Source organism: Pteropus medius, unplaced genomic scaffold (assembly GCF_902729225.1).
Source record: "Pteropus medius unplaced genomic scaffold, Ma_sr-lr_union100, whole genome shotgun sequence".
NCBI classification, from domain to species: Eukaryota; Metazoa; Chordata; class Mammalia; order Chiroptera; family Pteropodidae; genus Pteropus; species Pteropus medius.
The window spans coordinates 3,882,068-3,904,047 of NW_024342470.1; the positions used below are offsets into that span (position 1 = coordinate 3,882,068).

General features: G+C 35.4%; 1 protein-coding gene across 6 annotated transcripts in view; it reads left to right on the forward strand.

The window, feature by feature from the left end:
• USP47 (ubiquitin specific peptidase 47) overlaps positions 1–21,980 on the forward strand; it is a 96,002-nt gene that overhangs the window by 10,742 nt on the left and 63,280 nt on the right. For 3 of the 6 annotated variants that reach the window (XM_039863612.1, XM_039863613.1, XM_039863617.1), the window contains exon 2: positions 19,824–19,883. The exons of 2 other annotated variants lie outside the window; for them this stretch is intronic. In XM_039863612.1, the coding sequence (XP_039719546.1) occupies positions 19,824–19,883 (60 nt within the window). Of the gene's footprint in view, positions 1–19,823; positions 19,940–21,980 lie in introns of all 6 variants that reach the window. One more of the 6 variants, XM_039863616.1, reaches the window with a different exon arrangement.

A 21,980-nucleotide genomic window follows, 5' to 3' on the forward strand; every position in this document is an offset into this window, starting at 1 on the left:
TAAAGTGGAACCGTAGAGGGAGGGAGCTGCCAGCTTCATCTAGGGGATTCTGTGAGAATGTAACATTTGAACAAGGTCACAAAGGACGACTTGATTGCTAGGTAAAGAAGGTCAAAGCTTTTAGGTAGAAGGAATATCAGTCGTTTAAACCACAAAAGTTTGTAATTCATTTTAGGAAGTGACAAAAATTTAGCATAGATGTATTAGGTTCCTGGGTTGAGTGAGAGAAGATAATTCTGGCCTGTTGTGTCTTAAAATTCTGAAGGCTTTGTATACTTATAAGGAGTTTAGATTTCATTGTGTAGACTTCAGGGAGCACCCATTCTTTTTTTCCCAGAAAAAGTTAACAGATTTATTTATAATTGTAATAAAGTTTAATTGCTGAAATTCGTTCACTGAAATATTTAATTACATGAATGTTTTGTGTCTCTGCATTAATAGTAAAAATTTACCCACAAATGAAAATGAAGAGGGAATTTACTAATACCTTATTCTTTCACCTGTTTGTTTTTTCTTTTTCATTTGTGGTTATATAATCAGGTACTTTTTTTTTGTTTTTTAAGAATGAAATGTTTCTCATCATAATATATTTTAAGCACATTTTCCACACGTGAGTCGTGCTGGCAGGACATCCTTTGGCTTAATTGTTCCATATTTGATACGGATAACGCACAGGTAGATATATTCAAATCGGCTAACTAGATAGGCCTCAGTGGCTCCAGAAAAGTGCCAGTAGCTGCACTTCAGGAGTATAGATCTATATGGAAATGGATACTAGAAGGAGAGTTTGCAAGTGAGAAGTTCATTGTACTTCCAGGTTTTACTGACAGCCACAGTACTAGACTTGTAATGATGTGGTTTCTTCACCTTTTCAGTATAACGCACAATCTTTACAGTTACTTTTGTAGCTGGTTGCTTCCTGAGTGCTTTACCGCTGGTCTGGTTGCAGTCGTTCAGCTTGGTAGGAATCAGTATAGAGAACTCCCTATTTAAGCCCCGCACCCCCCTTTTTTGGTAGAAGCTCAGAAGGCTAGAGAGGGGTGCGTCTGGTGGTAACAGTGGCAGCAACTGAGAACACCAGAAGGACTGTTTTTTAATTAAAGGATTAATGAAATCTTCATTTTTGTGTGACTCATCTTGTAAAGGATAACATATTGCTTTAGTAAATATAAATTATGAATTTATATACATTCTTTCATTTTATAGATGTAAAATATTTACCCTTTTATGTGTCTAGGTGTTTTAATTTGATTGCCTTTAATTTTAGGATTACATTAAGTTGTATAAATTTATTACTTTATTTATAGCACTTTGTGGTAATGAAAAGGAATTGATAGTGAAAAATTAGATACCTAACAGTGAAGTTTCTTATTAAAAGACATCTGAGGAATAGTATTGCTTTAATTTTGACATTTTAAATTTGCATGCCTTGAAATATTTATTCACCATTACATTATTTACCATTAACATAATGCAAATAAAATTTTAAGAATTCTAAGAAAAATAGACATGACACAGAAAATGTTTCTACAGTTCAGTAATGTGATTTAACTAGAAGGGTAATAGGTATTACAGCTCCTTCATTTTTAGATGAGGAAAACTTAAAGGCTATAAAAGCTCAATAACTTACTCAACGTCTCAGGTAGTAGAAGAGCTAGAATGAGACCTTTTTTAAAAAGTCATGTTTACTGAGGTATAATTTATAGACAATAAAACTTGCCCTTTTAAGGTGTACAGTTTTAAGAGTTTTGATAAACTTATACACTTATGTAACCACTATCACAATAAAGATACAGAATATCTCCATCACCTTACAAAAGTTTTCTCATGCCCCTTGTAGTTAACCCCTTCTTCCATCTCTGGGCCCTGCAACTACTGATCTGTTTTTGCCTTTTCCAGAATATCATATAACTGAAATTCATAATAGTATGTAGCATTTCAAGTCTGACTACTTTCATCCAGCATAAAACTGAGAGTCATACATGTTGTTGCATGTATCAGTAGTCTTCCTTTTTATTGCTGAATGCCACAATTTGTTTATTCACCATCTGATGGACATTTGGGTTCCATTTTTGGTAATACTAAATAAAACTGTTATTAATATTTGTATACAATGGTATGGGTGTTTTGCATACAGTCTTCATAGGGTAAGTGAATGTTTAACTTTGTAAGAAATGGCCAAACTTTTCTGAAATGGTTATACTGTTTTACATTTCATTCAGCAATATATGAGCATTGTAGCTGCTCTGTATCCTTGATACTTGGCAATGTCAGGTTTTTTTTGTTGTTGTTGTTGTTTTCAGTTTAGATTAATTTATTAACCATTCTAGTGAGTAGTGATATCTCTTTGTGCTTTTAATATGTATTTCTCTAATGACTGATGTAGACCATCTTTTCATGTGCTTGAGGTTTTTTATTAAACCCAATCTAAAATAACATACTTTATGCAAATTATATGGTTAATTTTTGCTAGGTATTGATAGGAGAGAGAGAAAAGTACCTATTTTCAAGGAGTTTATAATTTACATTGGGAAAACTGGTAATTATATTCAAGAGTGGTGGCTATAATTTTGGTAGGCTCTTTGTTTAAGGGGTTCACATAAACTGGTCTGGTGGAAAGGACAAAGGTTTGAGAATCAGAAAACTCAGTGGTTTGACTTTGCCTTAGTTGCTTAACCTATCTGGGTCTTCTTTTATTTCTTTCATCTGAGAAATGAGAGAGTTGGATCTGATAAGGTATAAGATTTGTCCCTAAATTATTAATCTACATAAACTTTTTAGTAGATTTTTTTCCTGTTCTTTTAGTAGTAGGTTTTTAAACTTTGTGAAAAGGCTGTGCAATCAGAAAACATAAGATCTTTGCAGATTTTTCCTGTCTGATGAAATTTCTATTGCCCAAAAAAGATTATCTTTTGAAATTTTAAATAATATAAACTGTAGTATAAATTTTATTTTAGTAGAAAATTATATACTTCTTAAGTCTTCTATAACTATAGTAACTGATAATTCTATAATAATATCTTTTATATGATTATTATTACTATAATTTATGGAGCATTTTTCAGATATTCTCTTTTGATTTTCAGAAAAATTTTTTGTGGTCCCTGGGAGTCAGAAATAATTGACTTCTGTAGGATGACACAGCTAAAAGAAAGGTAGCCACCTTGACCTGAGAATTCTAGTTTAAATCTTTGCAATAGGAAATAAACACTTTAAATAGTTTTAAATAACTTTAACATTTCTTTTTCAATGGTATGATTTGGACATTCAGAGCATTAATTAGAATGTAGTATTCTCACATTAAAATTATTATCCACGCTTCTAAATAAAAAAAACATAATAATATAATATAAACAAGCTTCTTCGATTTAGTAATAATCCAGTAGAACTCTAATTCAAGACCTGTAAACAAGTCAGTTGTATCACAAGCTGAGTCACTGCTTGTCAACAGCCTACTCAAAGAAAAAAAACTTAGCCGTAATCAAAAATAAAGATAACAGGAATAGTAAAGGGCATATTATTTCCCCTCCTGAGAGTAGTTCATTTAGTTTCTATGTTTAGACACCTACAGTATATTATTAGTGTGTTACACATTACCAGTAGTAGAACAACTACTATTAAAAGGAGTAAGACAAAATTGCGAAGAGTGTTAGGATAGAAGTGAGAGGAAAAATAATGTCATTATAGTTTTAATGCCACAGATACGTCAACATTATAAAGTCATCAGAAAGCCTGTATTTCTTCGGAGATCTGTGTTCATATGTGACCCTAGGCAAGTCACTTCAGGTTTCTGAATTTCTTCTTATTCATCTGTAAAATAAGAAGCTTGATCTGATATCCAAAGGTCCCTCCAGCTTTCATGTGTGGTGAGTTATCCAATTGATTGGTTCTTAACTGTCAAATTAAATAAATTCATCATAGTTAGATTATAAACTATTCTTGCTCTGAAACTTCACATTGTTAGTTTTTTACTAATTGAATGAGTACTTGTTGTAATTTATTATAAGTAAAATGTTACACGGTTTCCGAAGACCTATTGGGAGTTCTGGGAGCTTGTTTTATTGGTATTTTGGAATACAGGTATCTGAGAGACACCCTAATATAGGAGTATAAAATAGGTATAAAAATATGTATTTTTATAGAATTTTGAAACAAACATGTCATATATTGACAGGCAATTGATGTTATAACATGTCGCATATTAGTTTAAATTCAGAAAATCCGTACCCTGATATATTGAACAAGAAAGCACCTGTTAATGCAAATTAGTTTATCACAGAATTTATATATTTAAATAGTAAAGTGCATACAAATGTACTTAAATATTTTTATGTCTCAAACTAAGCTTTTAGAACAGGTACAAAGTCATTTTTTAGAAAGATTTGAATTCAGAAAGCAGGTTGAAAGGCAGGGAGTGATTATTATCAAACTTCCTCTAAATAGTAAAAGCCCATGCACTAAAAACAATTTCAAAATTTTAAATCAGTTTGGAAAATTTTCAGTTTTATAATATTTAGAAATTTACTTAAAAGTTTTAAGAGCATAGTATGCTTCTAAAAGCATCAACTACAACATATTACAAAATTATTTTCCTGAATAAGTATGTTAGAGAGTTCCTTAAAAGACTTAGACTTTGTACTTCTGTGGTTTGTTGTTAGTAGCAAAGATTGTAAAGTAGCTGTGCATCCTAGGCCTGGCTGGTCCCAGGTCTGGTTGTGATCCAGGCTTGCAGCTAGGAATAGGACCCTGGATTTAGAATGTTACATTAGTGTAGTAGGGCTCCTGCGCCTAAAATATCTAAACATAATTCAGCTTATTGTATCACTCATGTGTGGCTGAATGCCACTATTGTACTCTGATATGTGGGGAGCCCATGCGATCCCCTGGGGAGCAGAAGAGCAGAAGTAAGCTCCCTGCAACAGATTTGCACTCCCTGCAACAGTTTTGCACTCCCTGCAATAAAGTTGGTGCCTGCCATTTCATTCTCATGTCAACCCCTTGTGCATTCTTCCAACTGTGCATCTCACCACTGAAACCTTGCCTTCTCGATCAGCTTGGCGCTGACATGTGGCATAGCCAGCAGGATGATGTGAGTACAGCCTCCAGCGTTCCTGACGGTGCTTGGGTGGAGGACATGTGGCCTCCCGCTTCCCAGTGGTATTCTATGGCTGTGTATCTGGCTACGTGGATGCCCTTGGAGGATTGGGATGGAGTGAAGTCAGGTCCAGAAAGCCCTGGAGATGTCGGAGCCCAATGTCCTGACCACTTACCGGGAGGCAGTGGGTTGGATGGCCTGGATGTTCCTGGCAGTGCTGTGGCAGGCCAGCCTGGAGGTTCAGAATCAGGTTCAGTGGGTGTAGCAGCTATAACGCCAGGAAGAAGCACTGGAAAGGTGGCTGATGGCAGCGGAATGTTTGCTGCAGAGCCCTGACGGGTTGCTGCCATTCATACTGCAGCAGGCAGGGCCAGTGATATGCCAGTGCAATAGCTGTTGGCCCCGAAGGGGCAAGCTAATGGCGCCCCCCCCAGGCTAAAAAACAAACCACCTTGATTCAGTACACCCCCGCAGAACTCCAGGACCTGACGAAACAGGTACGGCAGAGAGCCTGGGAGATGGTACTGGGGTGGCTGCTGTGGCTGTGGGATGACGAGGTCAAAGGGACTGAATTATCTCTGGAAGAGATGGCTCAGCTGGTCTCTGTAATGGTGATACGATCCCTCAGGCAGCGCCTCCAGTATGTGGCGCGTTTGGTGCCGGGTGCAGGCAATCACTCCCTGATTAACTGGCTCATGTCTGCTGCATGGACAGTGTAGGCCAACCCCAGGGAGCTGCCAGAGACAGTGAGCAGATGGACCTCATACTTAGATCTGGTTCAGATAATTCGGGAAATGGGCATGCGACAGATGATGTTTTGTGTCCAGTACACTAGCCTTGATGAAGAGATATTTACAACTCGTAAGAAGGACTTGATTTTGACTTCTGGTCCAGCCAGTACTTTTGATACCATGGTGGCACTGCTGGCCCTTACGTGGATAGGTGGATCCACAGGATGATATCTGCCATGTGGAGATGTGGAAGTGAAACGCAAGGAGCATTCCACCCAAGTGCGCTCAGTACCGCCCACCACACTCCCAGACTGGCCAGTGCACAGTCAGAGGCACGACCAAAAAACAGGAGTGGAGCAGCGCCCAGCGGGTTTAGCTGTGAGGCCTGAGCCGCAGGCAAATGCAGTTTGATCTCCTCGCGGCAGGGGTCGCTACAGGAAAGATTGAGCAGCAATCTAATTAATGAAGTGCTGCTGGTGCTGTGCAGTCAGCTGCACCCTGACCAGCAATTCACTCTTATTCCTGGAAGAGGAACAACCTGTGAGGTGCGGCTGGCCGATTATCTCCCTGATTAAGGATTTGACCAGGGCACCTGGTTGGCGGGGGAGCTGAATAAGGTTACGCCGCCCCTGCATGCTGCCGAGCCGAATGTCACGTACATCATGGACTATTTGTCACATGAACTTGGATGATACCATTATGTGGTGGACTTGGCAAATGCCTTTTTCTCTATTGGCTTGGCCCCAAGAAAGTCAAGTACAGTTTGCCTTGACCTGGGAAGAACGACAGTGGATGCTCCTCGTCCTTCCCCAGGGCTACCTGCACAGCCCTACCCTGTGCCATGGTCTTATGGCTCAGGATTTAGCCATGTGGAAAGGACTGCCTGCAGTGCATTTGTATCATTACATTGATGATATAATGCTAACCTCTGATTCTCTTACAGAACTAGAAGCAGCGGCAACCAGCCTGCGAGAAGCTCTTGCTTACTGGGTTTGAGCAGTCATTGAGAACAAGGTCCAGGGACCTGGGTTCTCTGTCACATTCTTGGGAGTTGTCTGGTTGGGTAAGATAAAGTAATGCCGGAGGCGGTGATTGATAAGACATAGGCATATCCCTGACCTGAGACTGTGAAGCAGCTCCAAACCTATTTGAGACTGCTGGAGTTTTGCTGGTGTTCATCCCCCGTTTGGCCTCCTTGATGCGACCCTTGCACCGTCTAGTGCTTCGCAGTGCCCCATGGGGTTGGACTTTCTAGATAGAAGAGGCCTTTAAGGTTACAAAGCAAGCTGTAGCACAAGGTCAAACTCTATGCATAGTAGATCCAGCATTCCCATTCCTGCTCACAGTGCAGGTGGATGATACAGAGTTTGGATGGGACTTGTTGCAGAAGCACGGTTCCAAAAGGTGACAATAGGCTTTTGGTCCCAATTGTGGAAAAGCATGGAAGCGTGGTATTCTCTGATAGAGAAGCAACTGGCTGCCATATATGCAGCCCTTCTGGCCAGTGTGGCCTCACTGGCCCTAATCCCGTAACCGTGCAGTCCACATACCCCTTGGAGGGGTGTCTGCAGGCTTAGAGAAGACTCCTTGCATGGGAATTGCACATATCCCCACACTGTCCAAGTGGGAGGGGTGTACCTGGAGCAGCAGGTTCAGTTCTCTGCGAGCCCCCTGTCAGGTCAGTTGCATTCCCTGTTGGGATCAGTGCAGTTTCAAGCAGAGCTCCTGGTGGAGCCTGCTGAGATGGAAGATGTACCAAGTCCCTATGTAGGGGGTCAGGCTCCCATCCCTAAGGATGCTTGGTACACAGATGGCTCATACCATGGAACAGGTAGTGAAATGATGGGGGTTATCATTGATGTGGGCACAAACACAAGTTGCCGTGTCACAATGCCTCTGGTGTGCTGAGCAGGACCCAGAGAGACAGTGGGTTAAAAGTACCCAGGGGATAATGTCCCGAGGGGCTAATCCACTCCAGGAATGGCAAATGGATTGTGGGCCCAAAGTAGCGTCCTCCAGGCCAGATCTTGTGCCACAACCTTGTAGGGGTGGAGTGTGGCTGGTCCCAGGTCTGGCTGTGATCCAGGCTCGCAGCTAGGAATAGGACCCTGGTTTAGAATGTTATGTTAATGTAGTAGGGCTCCTCTGCCTAAAATATGTAAACATAATTCAGCTTACTGTATCACGCATGTGTGGCTGAATGTCACTACTGTATCTGATATGTGTGGAGCCCATGCGGTCACCCTGGGGAGCAGAAGGGGAGCATTACCAGAAGCACGCTCCTTGCAGTGAAACTGCACTCCCCGCAACAGAAGCACGCTCCCCGTAATAAAGTTGGTGCTTGCCGTTTCATTCTCATGTCAGCCCCTTGTGCATTCTTCCAACTGGGCATCTCACCACTGAAACTTCCCTTCTCAATCAGCTTGGCGCTGACAGTAGCCATTTTCATTGTTTAGCTAAGCAGAATCATGCATAAAAATCTGCTTATGTTTCTTTCCATACACTTGTCATGGTCTTTATGTTCATAGTGTGGCTTTATGATTTTCAAGTTAGAATTTATAAAATTCTTTAATTTTTATAATTAAATCAAATCGTATAAATTGTAACTTGATTTATATTTATATATTCCTGATCTCGAATTCTTGGATATATTTGTTTTCTTTTAAAAAGAAGAACTAAATTCTATTTTTTAAAAAAGCTGATATAAATCCTAACTGTATGAGAGGTTTTTTTGTTTTTGTTTTTGTTTTTAAAGAATCTTGAGCCTAAAGCTAAATTTTATGAAAAGCTAGATTTAAGAAGATTGAACCATTTGGGAGAAGTTATAGAAGGTACTGGTGGGAATGGGCTTAAAGATAAAATGTGTACTAAGAAAGTCTTGAATTTTTGTTATATGTAGTTTGTATTACTTTCTAATTATGATTTATAGAAATATTTCATTAGAAAGGCTTGACTGATTAGGAATGTTAAACAGAAATGGAAGTGGGACATGTAATATATTTTAATGATATACTTTAACTTCAATTTTCATCTACATTAAAATGAAAACATTTAAAACATGAAATCATAGAAATGGAAGCAGTAAATGACTTAATTCTTGAAAATTTAAAAACCGAAATAAGCACTAAAAAGTTCTAATTTGATTCATATCAAATTTGACAGTGTCTTTACCCTAATATTTTATTTACACATTTGTTTCTAAATTGAATACTTAAAATATACTGAATAAAATGTTAATGATCAGATTTTTAAAAATGATTGTTTTTATATGTGATTTAGGAATACAGCTTCCTGGCAATTAATTTCTGTAGCTAACATTTTGCTTTCAAATGAACAAATGAGTTTTAAATACCGAAAATAAGTTTTTCCAAGCATTCCTTAAGGAGCCTTAGGCCAGACAGCCATTCTTAAATTCTTACTGCCCATCATCAGTATTTTAGTATCAGGAAAACACAGGACGTGTTTACTATTAAAACTTTTAGAATACATACATTAACACTCTTAGTCATTTGGCTGTCTCCCATTGTATACAGCAATCTTTTTAATGTTACCTTTTAAATTGAATAAATCATCTATTTATTTTGACATTTAGATTATTCCAGATTTGGCCAGTGAAAGCCTTTTCAGCTGGTCCCTGTGTCCTCTTGACACATCCCACCATTCTTGGCTCACTTCTTTACTTTGTGGCAGTACAAGGTTTTCCAGGTGCTTATACTTTCTCAGCTCTAGCACTAAGATTAGCCAATCTGCAAAGACCTCTGGATCCTTTTTGTGGAGAATGGTATTCAGAAACCAAGATCTGGGCTACAGGGATGTCACTATTTTTAGGTTCTCTCAGTGGAAGGAGTTAGGAAATATGCACACACATACATAAATGTGAAATGTTTTTATTTCTATATTTCTCTTTATGTGTATGCATATGTACACTCAAATCATGAAAGTTCTTAAGAAATAGGCAGATTTTTAGTTTTTTGGATTACAAGAAAAATACTCATGCTTATTCATATATTTACATGTATCCATAATAAATTTCTGTGCATGTTATGTGTTCGTAATGCAGAATCATTGGAAGCCCAATTTGCAGACAGTTTTGCTACTTCAACAAATTTATGGTCATAAATTCTCTATTTAATTTTAATGTTTTTTAACTGTAAAATACTCATTATGAAATTAAGTGTACAGTTTAGTGGTATTAAATATATTCACGTTGTGCTACTCACCATTATCCATCCACAGAAATCTTTGCATCTTGCAAAACTGTACCTATGGACACTAACTCCCCATTTCCCTATCCACTCCCAACCTCTGGCAATCACCATTCTACTTTCTAGATATGAATTTGACTACTCTGGGTACCTCATGTAAGTGGAATCAGACAGTATTTGTCCTTTTGTGACAGGCTGATTATTTCACTTAGCATAATTTCTTCAACATTTACCCAGTTTGTAGTTATATGTCAGAATTGACATTACATATGTGTGTACATGATATACATAGGGCACATTTTTGGAAAAATTTGTAAGCTGAAATGATGTAAGTTAAATTTGACTTTGCAGCATAGATAGTATTATGGGAGGTTATAGACTTGCTAAAGCCCAATTTAGAGTCAGCTCTAAATTATAGTGTAGAGTTTTACACTGTGTGTTAATCAGGGCAATACTCTAATTATTTACATAAAATAACATTTGTATATCATCAGAATATAATAGTCATATTTCACTTTTAATGCAAAATGGTTTCTTAGCATTTTTTTAATCATTTCTGTTTAGAGAACTTTTCTTTAGCCATTCCTTTAGGGTAGGTCTGCTAACAACAAGTCTGCTAACAACAAGTCTCTTAGTTTTCCTTCATTTAAAAATGTCTTTATTTTCCTTTTATTTCTGAAGGATATTTTTTGCTGGATATAGAATTCTAGATTGACATTTCTTCTCTTTCAGCACTTGGAAAATATTGTGTCAGTTCTGCCTTTGTGATTTCCGATGAGAAATTTACTTTTGAATTGTTTTGCCCTTTTAGATAAGTTTCTCACTACGTTCAAAGACTTTCCCTTTGTCTTTATTTTTCTAGGAGTTTGATTATGATGTGTCTTAGGAGGATTTTCTTTGAATTTATCCTCTTTGGGGTTCGTTTAACTTATTGAATATGTAAGTTTTGTTTTTTTTTCTTTTGCCAAATTTGAGAAGTTTTCGGCCATTATTTTTTTGGGTGCTTTTTCAGGCCTGTTTTTTCTCCTATAAAGACATGGGTGATATGAATGTTAGATATTTTTTTATAGCCCTACAGGTGCTTAAGACTGATCTTTTTTTTTTATTTTTAAGCTTTTTTAAAAATTATTGTTCAGATAAAGATTTCTATTGTTCTTCAGGGTCATAGATTATTTCCCCTGTAATCTGCATTCTGCTATTGAACTCGCTAGTGAGTTTTAATTTTGGTTATTGTATTTTATGTGCTGTTTATTTGCTGATACTCTTTTTTTTTTCATTTGTTTCATGTATGTTCATAATTACTTCTTGAACATTTTTATGATGGCTGCTTTAAAATCATCAGATAATTTCAACATATGTGTCATCTCTTTGTTGGTGTCTGTTGTCTTTTCTCATTGAAGTTGAGATTTTCTTGGTTCTGGTCTGACAAGTGATTTTTTATTATATCCTGGACATTTTGGGTATTATGTTATGAGACTCTAGATCTTATTTAAATCTTCTCTTTCAGCAGACCTCCTTTGATACCATGCCAACAGGTAAAATGGGGGACCCCTCATTACTTTGAGGTTGGGGTGGAGTCCAGGCTCCTCATTCCACCTTTATTTACAATCTTGGGTGAGAGGTGTGCCTTTTTACTGGTGGATGTGAATGAAGTTCAGGCTCCCTTTGAGCTTCTGTGGACCTCTGTTTGGGAGGAGGAAGGGCACTTTGTTATTCCTCCTCATGTGGCCTCCATTGGTAGAGAAGTGAGGAGGCACTCCTTACCACTGGGCTATAATGAAAGTCCCCACTGCCCTTGAGAATTTTTTGTTTGTTTGTTTGTTTGTTTGTTTGGGTTTTTTTTGGCACTACCCTATTGGGAGGGAAAGGAATGCCTTGTTACAGCCAGATAAGGGTGGAAATCTAGACTTTTCTCTCAGACATTGATGATGGGAGTGGAGGCAGGGCAACAGTTTTTTTCTGTGGCGTTTGACTGGAGTAGTGTGTTTAGTGTCTAAAAGTTTCCTGTTTTTTAAGGCTGCCCCCTTCCTGATCCTTTAGAGAAGGATAGTCTTTTCTTAGGGCATTTTAGTGTGTGCCCACTCATACTAGGATGTATTTAGCAGGAGGAATAGGGAGAAGTACATCAACTTCCTTTTCCAGAAATTGAAGTACTAGATATTTTAAAAAGTAGAATATTGTATGTGGCTCTAAGACTGTAAGGGACAATTATTCTTTTTAAACACTATCTAAATGAATGCTATTTTCTTTTAAATTTCCATTTAAGAGACTTCCACCCTTCCTTCTGCCCTTTATTCTTCTAACTATATGTTACTTGAAGTAGAGGAATCTTGGAAGTCGAAGTTTATCATTATAAGCCTTCTCTATTTTAGATATCCTTAGTTCCTTCAATTATTTTTTTATGTAGTACATTCAAATTTCCCATAATCTATGTATTAATGTCTGTTAATGTTAACCTGATCTTGATTATTTTGTTTTCTGTAGACACATCATTCTACTTATTGTATACACTAAGAGTATAGTCCTTGAAATCTCCTCAGATCTTTTTTTGTGTATTGCTACGTAGGCAAATTACGTTCATTTTCTTACTCTACACTTAGTTGTTTCGTCTCTCTGATAGGGTAAGAATGAGCTAACACTAAGATTTTTTACTTTATATGTAAGTTAACTAAATATGCCAGGTTTCTTTCTTGTGATTGTAAAATCAAATACTCGTTCAGTGCCAAACATTTGGAAGTCCCAGAAAAGCATAAAGAGAAAAAAATAGCCTCTAATTCTATCCCTAAAAGTTAATACTGTTAACTCTTTGATGTAATTCTTTTATACTCTACGTTTTTCCTTCTTCTTTTCAATACATATTTAAAGATGCTATTATGTTTCATGTTCTCAGGCTAGCATTATTTCTTAGCAATATGTAGTGGATATTTTCCCTTGTTAGTAAATATAACATAGCATTGTTTTTAAGGAGTGCATGTTATTCCAATGCATATTTTTGCCTATTGAACTGTCACTCAACAGTGTTGACCAGTAGTGACTAGTGTGCAACCTTGTTTTGTTTTTATTCTGAACTGACTATATTTATTCATGAAGTAGAAACTTTCAACATTTCATTATTAAATATATTTGCTGTAAAAATTTATAGATGCACTTTATCAAGTTAAGGAAATTCTCTTCCTGTTTTGTTATGCATTATCATGAAAAGTCGTTACCATGAAAAGATGTTTGTTAACTTTTTTCCAAATGCCTTTTCTGTATTGCATATGTCGACATGATTTTCTCTTAATCTTTTAGTGTGTTTCATTATATAATTTGATATTTTCATTGTTAAATGAACCTGGTTATTATATATTATGCTTTCATACATTACTAGATTCAGTTTCCTAAAACTTTGTTTCAGATATTTTGCAGTTATTTTCATGAATGATGTTGGTTTATAATTTTCTCAACTTTTTAGTGTTTAATATCATACACTAGCCTTATAATCTGATTTAGGGAACATTCTCCATATTCTGTAACTGAAAAATTTCTGTAAAACTTGAATTATTTGTCTTTGAGTGTAAAATCTTTTGTAAAATTATCTAGGCCTGGATTTTTTTGTTGTTATTGGAAGAAAACTACTAACTCAATTTGTTTAGTGACTTTAGGACTATTGAGGTTTTGTTTTGTTTTCCTTTGAGTTTGTTTGTTGTTACATTTTTCTGGAAATTTATCCATTTTCGTATGTTTTCAAATATATTGGCATAAATTTACTTGTAATATTTTTTAATCTTTTTCATTTTGTTTATAGTTATACCCCTTATAATATCCTGTGCCTTGCCTTTTGGAGGATTGCTCTTACCAGTGGTTTATTATTAAGGTTTTTGTTGCTGTTGTTTAATAGAATCAGCTTTTTGCTTTGATAATTTTCTTTATAGTATTTTTATTTTCTATGTCATTAATTTCAGCTTTTACCTTTTTATTTCTTCTCTTCTCCTATTTTGGCTGTATGACATGGATTTTATTGTTTTGTTTTGTTTTGTTTTCTGCCTCTAGGGACCAGCTCCAGCCCCAAACACCATTAGTATCAGAGAACTATTTTTCAGTTTTAGGTTTTTGGAGTTCTTCATCCAGAGTTTGGCAGATCACTCACTCTTCATCTTACCTTTACCTGTTTCCATGCAGCTTCACTTATTCAATGCTGAAAACTCCGCTGTTTTCCCCCCAAACTCTGTATGAGTTTTGATGTATAATATTTTCATTATCATTTGGTTCTAAATATTTTCTAATTTCTATTATTATTTCTTCTTTGACCCATGATTTAGTGTTTCCTAATTTTGTAAAACCATATATATGGTTTTCCTAGTCGTTTTTTTTTTGTCATTGATATTTAATTCATTTGCATTATAGTGAGACAAAGTGTTCTGTATACCAATCCTTTGAAATTTTTGAGACTTGCTTTATAGTAAAAACCAATGTCAGGTCAGTTTTTATAAATGCCCTATGTGTGCTTTAAAGGAATATTTATATTTTGCAGTTAAGTCTAGTCTTTTCATATATCCAGTAGATGAGGCTTGTTAATTTTGATGTCTGTTTCTTTATCTTTGTTAAATTTTGTGTTGTCACTTTCATTTTAATCATTCTGATAGGTATGTGGTAATATCTTACTGTGGTTTTAATTTGCGTTTCCCTATTGGCTGGTGATATTGAACATTTTTTTCATATGCTTACTTGCCATCTGTTAATGCTCTTCATTGAAATGTCTACGATTTTTACCTATGTTCTAATTAGATTGCCTTTTTATTGCTAGATTTTCAGAGTTCTTTAGATAGTCTAGATACTAGTCCTTTGTTCATTATATGGTTTAAAATATTTTATTACAGTCTGTAGCTTGTTTTTTCATTCTTAACAAGGTCGTTGCAAAGTAGACATTTTTAATTTTGATGATATCCAGTTTATCAGTTTTTCCTTTTATAGATCATGCTTTTCATGTCAAGTCTGAAAACTCTGCCTAGCCTTAGCTCTGGAAAATTGTCTCATTTTTTCCTAAAAATTTTGTAGTTTTATATTTTTCATGTAAGTACATAATCAATATTCAGTTAATTTTTGTTTAAAGTGAGAGACTTGGGTCGAGGATTATTTTTTTGCCTATGGATGTCCAATTGTTCCATCACCATTTGTTGAAAGGACTGTTTTTTCCTCCACTGAGTTGCTTTTGTACTTATTCAGAAGTCAGTTGGGCATATTCGTGTGGATCTCCGTTGTTTTCCATTGATCTATATGTCTTTTCCTCTACCAAGACCACACAGTCTTCATTACTGTAGCTATTTAATAAGTCTTGAAATTGGTAGACTGAGTTTTCTTACTTTTTCCTTTTAGCTATTCTAGTCCCTTTGCTTTTTCATATAAATTTTAGAATAATCTTGTCTGTGTCCTCAAAAAGCAATGCTAAGGGTTTGATAGGACTTGCTGTAAAACTGTATCTATTCGGGAAAAATTGACATCTTTGTCGAGTCTTCCACTGTAAGAACATATTATGTCTCTCCTTTTATTTAGATCTTCTGTTATCCCATTGTGATCAGAGAACACATTCTACATGATTTCAGTTCTTTTAAATTTGTCGTAGTTTGTTTTATGGCACAGGGTGTGGTCTGTCTTGGTTGTTTATTCCATGGGGATTTGAAGAGAATGTATATTTTGTCCTTGTTAGTTGGAATGTTTTATAAATGTTGGTTAGAGCCAGTTGGTTTATGGTATTGTTGGGTTTTTATATGTCCTTGCTGATTTTCTATATGTTGGTTCTGGCGGGTGGGGGAGGGGGATATTGAAATCTCCTAACTATAATTTTAGATTTATTTCATCCTTTCAGTTGTATAAGTTTTGGCTTCACACATTTCGCAGTTCTGTTTGGGTCATACACATATATTTGCTGAGTCTTGGTGGTTGGACCTTTTGTCATTATATAATATTCTTCTCTAACAAAGAAAAGATAATTTTCTTTGTTCTGAAGTCTACTTTATCTGATGTTAAGTTTTAAAATTTACTCCTGATTTCTTTTGATTAATGATTGCATGGAATGTTTTTTCCACCCTTTTACTTTCATACAAAATATTTGATGAAATATATATTACAAATAAATTTAGGTAGAGAGTTTTAATGTCACATATTTGACATAATATGTATTTTATACATTTGTATATCTAGTGCGTGTATGTGTACGTAGTAAATTTTGTAGCGACAGCATATAGTTGGGTCATGTTTTTTAATCTACTCTTTCAATGTCTATCTTTTGATTGGTTTATTTAAACCATTTGTATTTAATATAATGGTTAATATGTTAGAGCTTAAGTCTGCCATTTTATTTTGTGTTTCCTGTAAGCATGAAAAATATATGTAACTTCCTTCTGGCCTCTGATAAGAAAGCTGTCCCATTTTCAGGTTTTTTGTTTATTTGTTTGTTTGTTTTTTGGGGGGGCATTATTGCCTCTGTGTCTTATTTTTGATAGTTTCTATTGCTCTGTCTTTAAGAGTTCGTTATTTTTTTTTCTTCAATGACACCTAACCTGTTAATCCTATTTATTATATATTTCGTCTCAGATAATCTTCCATGTTTTCCTAAACATACTCTTCTACATCTTGAAATATAGAATAGAGTTATATATAGTTATGTCCTTGTCTACTGATTATATCATCTGTATCACATCTGGGTTGGTTTTCATTGATTGATCTTTCTCATTGTGAGTCATAGTTTACAGCTTTGTTTGCATGCCTGTTTATTCTTGATTGGATGCCAGACATTGTGAATTTTACCTTGATGGATGCTGGATATTTTTTATTCCCATAAATATACTTGCGCTTTGTTCTCAGATGCAGTTAATTTACTCATAAACAGTTAGATCCTTCAGAGGCTTGCTTTTAAGCTTCGTAAGATTGGGCCAGAGTAGCCTTTAAGCTAAGCATAATTTGCTCCCACTACTGACACAGTACTACTCTTTTCAGTGTGTTTTATGAGATTTTTTTTCACTGGTGGGAATTGAAGTGGGCTCCAAGGATTCTTTCCTCTTTTCTCTGCCTCACATGGTTTCTTTACATGCATATACTGACGAGTACTCAGCTGAATACTCAGAGGATTGATCTGTAGATCTCTGGAGCTTGCTATTTGCAGTATTCAGCCCTATAAATTCTAGCACAGTTGGCCTCCTTAAACTCCCCACCTAAAACTCTTCAATTGAGATTTCTGGACTCAACCTGGCTTTTCCTTCCCAGCACTGCAGCCTGTGGAAGGTGGCTTACCTTGCCTGTTCCTCCTTTCACAGGAACCACTGCCCTGTGTTGCCTGTTGTTTCATATTTGAAAACTGTTGCTTCATATATTTCATGTAGATTTTTAGTTGTTTAAGGTGGGAAAGGTAAATCCAGTTTGCTATTACATCTTGACTCATAGTGGACGTTTTTTAGACATAGACAATAAATAAAATATCAACAAATATATCAGATAGCTTTAAGTACTATGGATAAACCTGAAGCAAGGAAGGAAAATGAAGAGTACCAAGAGGATCGTAATTTTAATAGGTAAGAGAAGGGCCAGATTGATAAAGTGACTATTATTCTGATTGTCTTTTGTTGCATAATAATCTGCCCTCGAACTTAGTGACTTCTGCTCACAGATGTGCAATTTGGGCAAGGCTAGATTAAATAATACAGCTTGTTTTTGCTCTGCTAGGCATCAGCTGGGGCAGCTGAAGGCTGGGGGCTGGAATCATCTGAATTCTTTCTCACTCACATGTATGGGGGCTGATTCTGGTTGCCAGCTGGGATCTCATTTGGGTTGTGGCTGGAACATCTACACGTGACCTTTCCATGTGGCTACTTGGCTCCCACAGAACATAATGGCTGGGTTCCAAGGGCGAGCATCTGATAGAGAGCCAGTATTAGTAAACTGTATTGCCTTTTCTAATCAGCCTTGGGAGCCATATTGTATATCACAGGAAGTTACTAAGTCTGGCACATGTTAAAGGAGACTGGAATTAGCTCCTGTTCTTGCTGGGAGTCATGTCAGAGAATTTATAGATATATTTTAAAGCCACCACAATGATATTTGAATAAACATGATGCTATCCAGGAGTAGAGCATTCCAGGTACAGTGTATAGAACTGCAAAGACTCGGAGGCTGGTGGAGGCCTGATGGTTTAGATTCGTTTATAGTTGAGTCCCCACTGTACAATGTCAGCTCCCTGAGGGCAAGGATTTTGTTCACTGCTATTTTCTCAGTGCCTTAGAGCAGTGTAGAACATGTAGTTGCCGTTCAGTTCTCATTTGTGGAAGAGAGAATCGACCTTTTTGCACCATGTATCAGAAATCCGAAAAATGAGTACATAATCTTTGATCTAGTAATTCTCTTTGGAAATTATCTTCAGGAAAAAAAATGTACAGATAAGCAAAGCTGCAGTGAAAATTTGAAGGTTCCTAAGTACCCATTAATAGCAGATTTAAACTAAATCTTTTGGCATGGAAAAACGAGTAAGTGTTGAGGAACAAGGAAAGAGTTCAAATAATAGTGTACAGAATGATTCTATTTGGTCAATAATTAACAATATAATAAATATACATAGAATGGAGAGAGATCTCATAGGATGTATATCAAATTGTTAATAATTGCTATAGAGGTTATTTTAGAGTTGCTTTTCAAAAAACTACTGCTATTATAATAGAAATATATTTTTATTGTAAAAGCAAATAATGTATTTTTTTATTGATATAGGATAGTATCCAAGCTACTGTGCGTGATCAAAATCACCTTTTAAAACCATATGTTGGTCTTTTTATTAATTAAAGAGGATGGAAGAAAACCAAGTTCGTGTGGCAAAAGTGTGGAATGATGGAAAACCAATATTTTTCAAGAGATTATTTTTGTATTAATTGTTAAAATAAGCTTGTCTCATAATAAAGATCTTTATATTAAAAGAAAATAGTTGTAGGGGATAATGTTAAGCAGCCTTACTTTAAGAATATCTGTCATGTGAAGAATCTAAATTCCTAAACTGCCAAAAGCAGGGATCTCTTGGTTTCTTTGCAGAGTTCCTTTAATGGACTCAAAATATTGTGTGACTTAAAAAGAGAAAGACAAATACTGTATGATCTCACTTATATGAGGAATCTAAAAAAACCCAAACTCCTGAATAAAGAAAACAGATGTCGTTGCCAGAGGTAGCGGGTGTGGAGGTGAACGAAATAGGTGAAGGTGGTGAAAAGGTACAAACTTCCAGTTAGAAAATAAATAAGTTCTGGGGATATAATGTACAGTGTGGTGACTATAGTTAACAATACTGTATTGTATATTTGAAAATTGCTAAGAAAGTAATCGTAAAAGTTCTCATCATTGTGTGAGATGACGGATGTTAACTAAACTTACAGTGGTAACCATTTCACAAAATACACGTATCAAATAATCATGTTGTGCACCTTAAACTAATACTACATTGTTATATGTCAGTTATATCTCAATAAAACTGGAACAAATATTATGTGACTTAGAAATTAGATTTATATACAATTCTTAAGATACCACTCTGTTAAAACATGGTTGTTTTCCATGTTAATATTATTCTTTATAACTGTAGCACAAATTTTCAATGACCTTAAAAGGATAATGGAGGCCTGAGATAAAAATTTCAAATGTAATTTATGAGTAAAATTCTAAGTGGCATAATAATACTTTAATACATATTTTGTTTGCAAAAATGTCTTTAGGTTAATTCTCAATTCACTGTCTTACATCTGTATTTTAGTAATTCATTTTGTTCTCTGTATACCATAGGATGTGTTTTGGAGATGCAGACAAAATATCTTTGATGAAATGAAGAAGAAATTTTTACAGGTAGACTGCTGATGTAATTGCTTTAGTGTGATGATCAGCAGAGCAAGTAATGGCATGTTAGTATTTTTATTTAATAACAAGGCATGTGTTAAGTTTTATGCTCGTTTGACTGTTTTATTTCCTATTTTAATAATTTGAAAATCACCTTGAATGTGTCTGGTAGTCCTTTGTTTTTAACAAGTGAATGAGGGGGAAAACTGATATAAAAACAATAGAACTCTTTGTTTTGACTTTTGGGTATATTGTCTATTTTTTACAGATATATTTATTTTCTGAAATATTATTACTCCTGGGATTAAATCAATTAATAATTTCCAGTGTCAAAATGCAGAAATCTTATTTGAAGAATTCAGTAAAACTATTACTTTCCTGGCAGCCTGTGTACACTACTAACTGTGTACAAACCTAGACTTTCGGGGGGGCATCCCATTATAACCTTTACTTAATACCTCATTTCCTCAGATCCCTGTAGCTCTAAGTTTTTCCCCTCATTATTCTTCTTTGAATCTCTTCTGTCTTCTCCAAGTGATTTGTGGCAAGAGACCACTTAGGAAAGGATTATATAACATCAGAGTTTGCTAGGGTAGTTGAGTGTAGTGGAGGGAGGATTTTAAAAATAAAATACTTTTTTTTTTTTTCATATAAATTTGGATTCCCATCATTACCCCAGGAATTGTCACTTGTTAATGTAAAAATGCTTAGTCTGAATGAGGCCAATAAATTTAATAAATTTCAATTAGTAATAGTTGTCACACCATCATTCTCTATTTTAATGTATGGCAGTGTATTAAGCATGAACTGTGGATATCCAGAAGGATAATGTGTTTAGGCCTAATTTCTTAGCTCATATCAGCTCCTGTATGAAGGAGTAGATAAAATGGACTGACATGTGCATGTGTCTATATCTTTTTAAGTTCGCAATCCTAATACTGTTCTTTGTTATAACATCGAAAGAGTTTTGAGAGAAAATGGGTTGACTATTAAATCTAGAGGTAAAGAAGTCCCTTCATAATATTTTAAAGTTCTTTATCTTAATTTTTTCTCTTAGAAAAATCTGAATCTTGATAACTTTGAATTTATTTGATATTGTTTTCTACATGCTAATGCCATTATGAATATATACCATCAATTATACACCTTGTTTTATGTGTTTAATAAGAAACAGCTAGGAAATATTTTTTTGAAACAAAATTTATGATCTTAACTTCAGAAAACTCAGATTTGAAGTTAAAACTATCAAGTATGCCAAGAAAAAGGAGACAAAATGAGTTAAGAGACAAACAAACATGCTTTCATAGTTCCTAGAAGAACTATTTGTGTCAAACCACTTCTAGATGTTCCTAGCAGCAAGCTTATCTTTGGAAGAAAAATATATTTTTATTGTTTTTATCCCAGTATGTTTTATATTTTAAAAGCAAGAATATGGTTTTATTCTTTAATACTTTTTTCAGGGATTCTTCAGACCTTGCTAGGAAATCTAGCTTCTTTTCTGCAGTGAGCATAGACAGAGAATACTCTCAGCATAGACAGTGTTAATATAACTGTTTTTGACTTTTCCCCTTATTCTCTCAAGTGTAATATGCTGAATTGTCCATAAAATAAGTGTTTTAATTTTATGCTATATACCTTTTTTGTATCTGGCTAGATTTTCTCTATAGAAAACTTTGTGCCCCTCTAATAGCCCACCTAAGTTATATTAAATGTTTTCCCTAGTGGAACATGCTTTAGACTTTTCTAAAACTTTGTACTGGTTTTCCCTTACCTGTTCTCTGTTATTCAACATAGAACTCTTTTGATTAAAAAATTGTGCTACCTTCCCTAAATTGTTGTATCCTCAGATATCTTACCCAACATTAGCTTGGGTAAGTACGTAAATGGACACTCTCCCCGACCCCTTAGCAATGCCTCCATCACCAACTACATCTTTACCAACTAGAGGTTATGTGTGCTTAAACATATTTAGGTGTGTTTTTGTTAACTATTGCTATGGAACAGCCTACCCCCCAAATTTAGTAGCTTAAACAATAGCTGGTTCATTTGTTCACAGTTCTATGGGATTGGATTTGGACAAAGGCTCAGCTGGTCAGGTTTTTTTTG